We start from the raw sequence: 10,485 nt of genomic DNA on the forward strand, positions 1-10,485 counted from the left end.
TGCTTTTCAGGTAACGTAGTAACAAACTGCGCGGCTAGAGAGCGCCACGTGTAACGTCGCGTGCAGCGCGCTCGGCGAAGATTCATCGTGTGCATATGTCATCCGCGTCATCTCATGAGCAACCATTTAATTAAATAATAATATTAGTATTAATTTAATATTAACGTGGAGACTTAAAATTTTTTATGTATCTTATAAAAGCTTAGACTATAGGAATAATGAAATATAATAATTAAAAATTTTACTTTTTAAGCAATTCCGTCGGTTTTAATTTAATCGCTGATTAAATTGGTTGCATTTAATATGGCTCTTACAAAGCCATTATCTATGAACATTTTTGCAAATCCCAGCTTAAAACACTGAAATGTTAAAAAGGAATGGAACGTATACTTAAGAAAACGCGGAGATTAAATCTTTAAATGTTATTTCCAGTTTTATATTAGACAACAATTAAGCCTTTTATGAACAATGTTGTAAATATTATACATTAACAAGGATCGGTGCAAGTTGGAGATTACGTCGCGAATTTTAGATGACTCGAGCCGAAATTCGCACGAGCGTGGGCACGAGAACGATATAAATAAAGCGGCTGAAAGTTAAATCGTCGCGCGCGATAAAGAGTCACAGGTGGTGAAAAAACCTCTTTCCACCCAATTTCTTCCGCAAGGTTAGAGTTGAGGGGACTGACGAAATCGACCTTGTGTCGCGTCACAATGGCCTAGTTGTGACAGTCGCTTTTTCGCAATGCCACATGCCAAAGATAAGGAGATCGCCGACTACCGAGAGTGTCTACCGTCGAAACGGCGACACGTGCATTGAAATAATAAAGGAATCATGATTGAAATACTTTCCCCCTTCTGATCGATCGTACCAAATATGAATATTTATTAATTACATAATTATAATTAATAATCTTTCTTTTTGTAAGCTTCTTTCCTTTTGACATGAGTAAATAAAATTCTACTTCAAATTTTCCGCTATTTTACCTCCTGCATATCGTGCGCTCCTAATATCGCGAACTTAGCTCTTGAAATCTGAATTCGCGACTCATTTCAGTTTATATTAACCCCCTCTCGAGAAGCGGGAGTTTTGAATCGGGTGACCGCCTCATAACCTCCCCGCAATTCCTGCTCTCCTGATAACTTCGACGATTTTTCGAAGGTATCGAGAGCACGTGTTCCAGCTCTCGCCTAACCTCTTGTGCAATTGTTATAGAATAAGAAGATGAATTCATGTAAATACAAAGATATTTCAGCATGTTGAACGAAATAAAATAATTTATATAAAGTAATGTATATTGTATATGTTATAAAATGTTACTTATTATTCTAAATTAACGAAACAAACGTTTTATATATGTATATTACATTTCTATTATTCCTACGTTTTTATATCATTGCATTTTTTCTGATTTATAATTTGTCAACGTTTAAATTAATATTTTACAGGATTTTGTATATGTAATAGCTTCTTACTTTTCCTGCAAGTTCGATAAAGGATAAAAATAGAAGGATTTAAAAATGTCGCCAGGATGAGAGTCTGCAAATCTCTTCTAATGAGATTTTTTTATTATACGTATACGGAATTAAAAGCTCCGTCTTATCAAATGTGAGACTCGGTATTTAAATATTTAATCTTCACGTTTTTTAGTCTATACAATATTTGTGTTTATATATATATATATATATATATATATATATATAAAATGTTTTATTTTCACACAGTTTAGCTTTTTGCATTTATTTTTTAACATTTTAGTTCCCCTCCAATCTTGGAATCTGCGGCAACTTTCTCTACAAGGAGCCCCACTGTCATCGTCTTCTCGATATAAAAGTCTCTCGTCCTTGAAGGTACTCATCATTCGCGTGATCAGCGAAACTCAGGAAAATCGCATTCACCCACTAATTTGCCGTGCAATCGCAGTTACTTTCCATACTTCAGGTGAGGGCCAGGTCCCTCGCGAGGGTCGCGAATGCGAGGATGGGAGCGAGCAAGTAAACGTTACGGCGTTATCGCGTGGCGTGGATCTCCAGCACGTTGCACCGTGATACGTATAAAATGTCGACGTGAGCGAGATTTTTGGCTCTTTGTTAGACATACGCCGCCGTGCGATGTTGTCGACGATGGACCGCCGGATCTTTAGTAAAGCGACGATCGTCCTGGGCTGTTGCCTCTCGCTGGCGAACGCGTTCGTCAAGCCCGACGACAATCCCGACATTGGGCTCACGACGGTGAGTGTCGCACCTTCACGACTTTATAATATAAGATGGTTGTGACATAACAAATTGCTTGAACAAAGTGCGTTGCAACAACGGAGTCTTGAATGCCTGTTAAAGTATACACTTTGCGTAATTACTTATCTGTTTACATCGCAGCGTTTATCTTGAATATATTCTTGGTGGAAAAAAAAAAGAATAAAAGCATGAATAATGCAGAAGAGATTGATGCGTTTTTTAGACCGGTATTTATAATCAATTCTTGTATTTAAAATTGTTTTAAATACTATTTGAAAATATTTCCAAATAAATATTGTAAATGTGTGTTGTATATTATATTAACAGAACTCTAACTTTAAGCCTAACATAATTAACTGTTTCTCCAATATCATTAGAAATCTATTAGGAAACGAATAAGTTTTGCATTATGATATAATGGCAAGGTGTACTTTATTTCTTTTATATTTTTGTTGTTATATTATGGCTGGCAAATCGTATTGACAGAAATTTAAATTTAAAGAGGATACAATGGATAGGAATCTGTTTTACAATCACGTTTAATTTTGCAGGCATACTGTTATCTGGGTCATAAACCAACCACAGAACCGTATTAGCATAGCATCTTAAGACGTATTGCTTAAGACCGTCTTGAAATAAGAATCGACTGTAAATACTGACCACAGAACCGTATTAACATCTTAAGATATTACCTCAGAGGGTCTTGAAATAAAAACCGACTATGAATACTGGCCTCTTTTGTTTATTTCTAAAATCTTACACTTGATAAAATTCATCTTATCTAATTCATCTAATTTATAGTTTATTAATACTCTTATGCTCTTTGATAATTCAAGAAATAAACATGTATTCTCGCATATGTTGGAGCAGCCGGAATTAGTAATGAAATACGGATATCCTTTGGAGATCCACGATATTATAACGAAGGACGGCTACGCTCTTCAATTGCATCGAATACCGCGCGGTCGGGACGATGAGGAGGAAGCAAAATTCAAGATAAAAACACCGATACTCTTGGTGCATGGTCTGGGAGGTAGCTCCGCCGATTGGATCCTTATGGGTCCTGGAAAGTCTTTAGGTACATTTTTATTCAGAGCATCCTTACTTTTAAAACTATAAAAAATATTGCCGGTACTTATCAGTGCAAAAATAATCTTGACATTCGCTTGGATAAAGTAATGTAATGAGAGATTTCTTCTAGGGTATATATTAGCTGATGCGGGTTATGATGTATGGCTTGGAAATAACAGAGGCAACATTTACTCGAGAAATCACACTTCATTGTCACCGACAGATCGAGCTTTTTGGAATTTTAGGTAGGCTGAAAATTACAGAGAAAATTAGTGGCAATTTTTGACAAATAAAAGAAAAATGTTAATCATACAAAACTCTTGCTATGTACTAAGAATGATATTCGTTTATCATTTATATTAAAATTTCAAGTAAAAAATTCGATATCTATCTGATTAAATTAAAACATGTTAGATAACAAAGGTATTGTTTGTACACCGTACTTAAAATTTTAAATATGTATTTTTTAAAGAAATATATTTATTTCAATACAAATTTAAAATTTAAAAGAAAAAAAATCATCGAAATTTGTATGCGTTTCAGTTATCATGAACTTGGTATCTACGATCTACCTGCAATGATCGATTATGTTTTACGCGTGACGGGACACGAGAAGATCTATTACGGCGGTCATTCGGAAGGTACGACACAGTTCTGGGTGATGGCGTCGGAAAAGCCCGAGTACAATTCGAAGATCATTCTGATGATCGGCCTGGCGCCCGCAGCTTTTTGCAGCAACATTCGCGGACCGGTTAAGAAACTCGCTAAGTTGACGTACTTTGGCGTGGTAAGAGAGTCGTCCTCAAAGCGACTTGATTAACTTTCGAGGTCGATTGTAATTCGCGATGACGATTCCATTTATTTCTTTTACAGTGGGTCGGCGAAACTTTCGGCTATCCGGAATTCCGCTCGCGGTCCGATTGGGCAAAATTCGTATCGAATCTGTTCTGCCAAAGAGCGGCGTCAACGCAATTTATTTGCAGCAATATCCTGTTTCTTGTCGCGGGATTCAGTCGTGCGGAATTAAATACAGTAAGAAAATCAACGATACGCGTTCGTTTCGATTGCGATTTCCTATTCCGCTTCTTTCTTTTTACTCGTATTATTGATCAAGCTTTCTTCATTGCGATAGGAGAATTTGACGGTCATCATAGCTCATGTGCCTGCTGGTGCTTCCTGGAAACAACTTGTACATTACGGTCAAGGATATATTAATGCAGGTAACATTATACAAAAAGAAAAAAACCTTGCAAATGAGATGTCAAATGACTTTTCAATGACGTCTTAATAACTAACTTGTTTGCTGGGAAAATTTGAGGGAACTTCAAACATGTTTCAGGACGCTTTAGACAATACGATTATGGCAACGTGGACAAAAATCTTCGGATGTACAATTCAACGACACCGCCGGATTACAAATTGGAAAAAATCACGGCACCGATCGCTCTTTTCAGTAGCGATAACGATTGGCTAGCGACTACGAAGGTATATCATACTTTAAACATGTTCTTTTTATAAAAATTCGATTTAGTCAAATTTTGTAGAAACTCATTTTTAAATATATTAAATAGTAATTTTTTTCTAAAATTTATATGATAAAAATTTATTAAAATGATCGTTAAATCTCTGTAATTTGATTCTCGTTCAAGGACGTGGAACTCTTATCTACGAAGCTCAACAGCATTGTGTTTCATTACAAGACTCCTATTAACGCCACTTTTAATCATTACGATTTTATATGGGGAAAATCCTCTCTGCAAATGGTGTCACGGCCTATTTTACAATTGCTAGCTCAATATCAGTAGCGATACTTTTTCTGGATAAAAGAAAGGACATCTTTTCGGTAGAAAGTTTACACGTGCGTATAATGAATCGTTCTAATTTATTGTTGTTATATTATTAGTATTATCATCATATAATACGTTGCGTTTACATATATAGTCTGTACTTGTTTATTTCATTTCCATTGCGTCAGATTACGTGGCGTTGCATCAAATTCACTGCATTGCTAATGTAAAGTAACTTATATCTTCTCTTGATTATAATGTCGCTCTATGTACATTTATACAAATTCCATCGTAATCAATCTGCGATCACTTGCGTAAGAAACTACATTCGCGATTACAATTCGTCGCAATCGCATCCAGTCGCCGTATAATTACAAACTTATACTCCTCTGCTAATCGCACTTGAGCATCGTCCGGGAAGATACCTGATCCACTTCAAAAATTGTCCCGCCGGAGCGTAAATGTGTCTATCCTGGAAGAAATAGACCGAAAAGTCTCGCTTTTCGCGGCTGATGCTTTAAGCGATCGATCCTGATTTATTTCAATGTACATGTAATCAGAGTTATATGTTACCTATGCTAACTTACACTTTAAATCGTTTAGCATTACTTCTTAATTATCCATGCGGGAATATGAACGAGCCAGTTCGCAAATTACAGGACCAAACGATAACTTTGTGTGGCTAAGAATCGTCCCGCGATACTTCAGACAAATTTAAAACCTTAAAATAAATTAATTCGAATAAAAAATGTATCTCTTTATATGTCTTTTCTTATTTTAATTTCATGTATTTGGATCGGAATGAAAAGGAATCAATCACACTTGAGAGAGTCGCTCGCGGAACTGGCTCTGCGTAATGTAGATATAATAATGTACATAGTTGTATGTTGCATGATATGTATTAGTTTATGTTAGAATAGATCGGATGGATAGATCGGGAAGCTTCCCGCGTATGATTCGTATGAAAATTTATGAATCGCATCCAATCGCGGCGAAGTCCCATTTATCACGACTGCGAATAAACACGACTTCATTGCCGTCGATGCACGCGCATTGTTACGCCTGCATGATAGTATGCCGATGAAAAATTGCGCATAAACCATAATTGATACTTGAGCTCATGTGTTGGCCACTCGAGGTTTACCTAAAACGCATCTATCCGCATGTCTCAATAAAAACACACTTAATTACAATTTAATTTCTATAAAATTCGACGACACATAAATATAATTTTGCTGAGGCACGTATCACCTCATAAATATTATAACAATTATAATTTGACATTTTCATTTTAACGAGACAATCTCACGAAGAATTTGCAAACATCAAGGCTACATATCAATAGAATTAAAACTAATGTGCACCTCTTCCACCACCACGCAAAACTTGACTAATACATTTTGATAAAAAAAAAAATATGTAAATTACATTCGTAAAAAAGCAGAAAGAAAAAAATTTTAGAATTTTTGGATTCAATACTGTTTTTAGAGCATTTTCTATGTTACAATTTCTTTAAATCGTTATTAAAATGCAAGTTTAAAATGAACATAGAAATATGAAATAGAACTAAAAATATGTAAAAGGTAAAAACTAAAAGATGTTAAAAAAGCGAAGAATGGATGAAGATTCCTTGATACAAAATTACACTTCTTTGCACACGTACGAGAAGCGAGCAAAGCAAAGCCGCGTTCGTGGTGGAGCGAGAGGTAACTGATTAATTCCTTTACACGTAGGGATTGTTTTATTCATAACACTTCAAAAGGAACAGAATCACATATCTTCCATGGAGCCATGAACATATTAATCGCAGCTACAGGGATGGTAGCCCGTCATGCGTTCGCATGATGCATGGGATGCACTTTGAGAAGCAATATAATTCCCATCCGGAAAACGCAAGTCAAGCCTTATAAAAATACTATCAACGGCAATATATATGTATAATAACGTATACAACTTTTAAATATACTCGGCAATTATTAATAATTATGAGGCCATCGTTAATACGTCGATAACATATGCGCGGCCACTTTGTCGTCGTGGACGAAGAAAGGCACGCGTATAATCGATTCTCGTTAAGTCTGCGAAACGAGATACGATTATTCCGCCTATTCTCCTAGATCTTTCTCCTGGCTTGACTGTGAGGGCATAGAATGTACCTCGTTAATATTTTTCATTTAACTTGTGTAACAAATCCTAAAGTATAAGCGTCCCTTCTGCTTTTTGATATCTTGTACTCTATAACAATTAAATGCAACCACTCTTCAATTTTATCTATAAATATTATATATTTTTATAATTTTAATTATAATAATCTTACTGTATCTTTTCAACATTGAAATAAAAACAGTCTTAATATCGCCAAATTACAAGCAGAAATAATACGTTATAACATACTATGTTAGAATTTCAATTTCTCAGTAAATACATATATAGATAACGCATACGGTAAAATATTTTCTTTAATAAAACGTCCACAAAATACGATCAAGCAATATTGTACTTGCAATATAAACAAATAACACGTGTATTGCAATTAAATGTAAATTAATTTGGAGTAAAAAGTATGTAAGGCAAAGTAAGAAAAATGAATACGGAAGATTTATTAGAAAGAAGGTGGGGGTCGTATAGATTACGCTCCGTAAATTCACATAATCACACGACAAACTGAGCATTAGAAGTGATGTGTATTCGAAATTATTGTACTATAATGTCACTATCGGTTTTCATAGTTAATTAATATATTACAAATACCTACAGCTCCGATATATATATTTTTTCTCACAAACTTTTCTGTTATATTATCCAGTACGCATATCTGTATTTTTTTGACACTATGTACATGCATAAATATATTATATACACATTAAGAGTACACATAGCAGGATGTTTTAAGAAAAAAATAATCAAGAAAGAAACAAGAAAAAAATTTTGTTATACTGTGTAATGTGACATTATAAAAATGAATTGGACAAAAATATAAAAATCATATTATGACGTCAAAAAGAAAAATTATACCTATAGTCATTATCTTAGAATGCCGATGTGTATATTCAAATCCAGCATTTAGATTGACAAACATAAAAAAAAAAGAAAAAAAAGAAAAAAAAGAAAAACATGAATCTCAATTCCTAGAAATATTTTTAAAAATTACCTGATAGTATATCGTCCAATAAACTTGACATTATTAATTGATAATAAACTCTTAGTCGTAAAACGTTCGCCTCATTTTTTTTCTCTTCCTTCTTTCATGATCTATAAAAAGATCGTATATACCAGGAAGTATGAAGAGATTGATTCTTATACTACTCCCCTAAGTTTATATTTCATACAATATTTGCTCGCGCGTGAATTTTTTCCTGTGCTTTTAAAATGTATTTGGGATATCCAAGACTCGGATGTGCAAGAAAAAATTTTTCTCTCGACATATGGATCAAATTAAATTAAGTAACTCTAATTTAAATATATAAATTTAATCTACACGATAACTCCGGTGCCGCATTTATCAAAAACTTATTTTATTAAATATTATTTATTATGTTTAAGCTAAATTAATTAAACAAATAAAAACTTTATATTTACTTTAAAAAAATTTTTTTATAAAATATTTAGTTTTTATATTAAAAAAAAACTTTTAGAAATTCTTGCAAATTTATCATATATACAAAAGAGGTGGGTCACTTATGAATGGAATAATCAAGCTAAACAAAGAATATAAGAGTTAAGCACTTTTGGTATACTCCATTCTTTACTCTCTACACTTATGTATCAAAATCGAAATAACCACTAAGTTTTTACACTCTCAGAGAGAGTAATTATTTTACATAATACATCGCTGCTGCGTTCTCGTAACATTGAAAAATTGATTCACGATGGTTTTATTAATATTAACAGTAAGAAATTATAATCACAACACAATACTAAAAGGCATATAACAGAGTGATTGTGAGCAAATTATTTTCACTTCTATTATTTCCGATTTTAGCGGCGTAAATTTTCGCGCGGTGTAAATACCGGAGTTACCCTATAATACGTATATATTTCTTCATGAAATACGTATCTCTTCGTTTAAGTATCCGAGATCCTCGGGTATCCGAGTATAAATAGTAGTATAACATCTAATAAATTTCTACAACAAAAGCATAGAAATACGCGAAAAGTTTCAGAATCAATGATAAAGTCTAAACAATGCAAATCCCAGTACTCTTTTCAGACCTCGGTCTGTATAGTTCGTTAAAAAGAATATAAAATATGATACAAAGTATGAAATATATTCGCGATTCTGCGTCACTGTGTCGCATATTAAATTTGTAAACGGAGCTCGGTATGACGTGCAATCAATTGACACACAGGTGATATAACCTGTTTTTCTACATCTTTTCCTTGTCTCAAACAGTAAGTATTGATTATTACGCAAAAAACCGTGCTCCATTCGTGGAAAGACAATATTCGCGCCAGAAGATTTACAGATTTTAATAATACTTAAGCGTCTCTTAAATAATTAACTGTAGTATATGGTGCCGAAAATCAACAGTATGTACATATATGTATATATTATTGCCATATATTGTAACATACTGTTCAATACCGTCAGCGTTAAGGATATCCTTATTTAGAATACTTTTATGATTATTTTTCCTGCATTCATCATTGTCTCTATAAAAAAATAGCGGATCGCTATTTTTATTTTTTAGTAGTTTATATAAAATAATAGCAGCCTTTGCAACAATTAAGTTTACAGCGAATAACATGTATTCAATTCATTCACTATGTTACAATAGGAATTCATGTATGAAGTTCTCTAGGTATACCACACATTCCTACAGAAAAAGACTAACAAATACAAAGATAAAATAGTGTGGTTTATTTGTAGAAAAAAGAAAAAATCACGTAAGTTCTGCAACGTGTAATATTCGTACCGTTATTATTAAGATGTTAAGTGTTGGCACCATATTCTCTCTAACGCAAGTTACACGATATTCTTGTCTTTATGTAACATCGTCGCATTTTCGTCGAGTAGAGTATCGCGTAACATTAATTGTTATTAAGACAATTTCGGAATTAGTCCTAAGTTATCTGCGTTTTATCGTACTCGCATACGCTCAAGAGAATTTGAAAAGAACTACGAGATTTAAGTACATCTCCCTTTTTTACGTGATGTAAATTTGGTATATATTTTTCATCTTATTAACATTTCTTCGCGTGACACCTTTACATTAAATACTTTTCACATTTACGATAACTCCACATCGATCTTTGCAGCCGTCATTCTATGAAATTTTTCCTTTTAACATCTTTAACAGCAGTCGTCATTATAATCACCGGAACAAAAACCATGTGCAGTAACTGTAATACTCTTATCTGTGTATAATTCAATTCAGCAAATGTCTTGTCGT

The 10,485-nt window shown here is 33.6% G+C and overlaps 1 protein-coding gene across 4 annotated transcripts; it reads left to right on the plus strand.

Annotated features, from left to right (window-relative positions):
- The first annotated feature begins 901 nt into the window (after nucleotides 1–901).
- LOC105195198 (lipase 3) lies at nucleotides 902–8,372 on the plus strand. Of its 4 annotated transcripts, XM_011160492.3 has the most exons (11): nucleotides 902–1,287; nucleotides 1,449–1,608; nucleotides 1,759–1,850; nucleotides 1,924–2,231; nucleotides 3,105–3,312; nucleotides 3,436–3,550; nucleotides 3,849–4,092; nucleotides 4,179–4,337; nucleotides 4,438–4,525; nucleotides 4,645–4,790; nucleotides 4,955–8,372. In XM_011160492.3, the coding sequence occupies exons 4-11, from the start codon at nucleotides 2,112–2,114 to the stop codon at nucleotides 5,108–5,110; spliced, it is 1,236 nt and encodes a 411-aa protein (XP_011158794.1). In that variant the 5' UTR covers nucleotides 902–1,287; nucleotides 1,449–1,608; nucleotides 1,759–1,850; nucleotides 1,924–2,111; the 3' UTR covers nucleotides 5,111–8,372. The 4 variants fall into 4 exon arrangements, with proteins under 4 accessions (XP_011158794.1, XP_025986736.1, XP_011158793.1 ...); XM_026130951.2 differs by having other exon boundaries at nucleotides 1,449–1,618; nucleotides 1,759–2,231; XM_011160491.3 differs by having other exon boundaries at nucleotides 1,759–2,231.
- Nucleotides 8,373–10,485: the final 2,113 nt, after the last annotated feature.

This window comes from Solenopsis invicta, chromosome 5 (assembly GCF_016802725.1).
Source record: "Solenopsis invicta isolate M01_SB chromosome 5, UNIL_Sinv_3.0, whole genome shotgun sequence".
Classification (NCBI taxonomy): domain Eukaryota; kingdom Metazoa; phylum Arthropoda; class Insecta; order Hymenoptera; family Formicidae; genus Solenopsis; species Solenopsis invicta.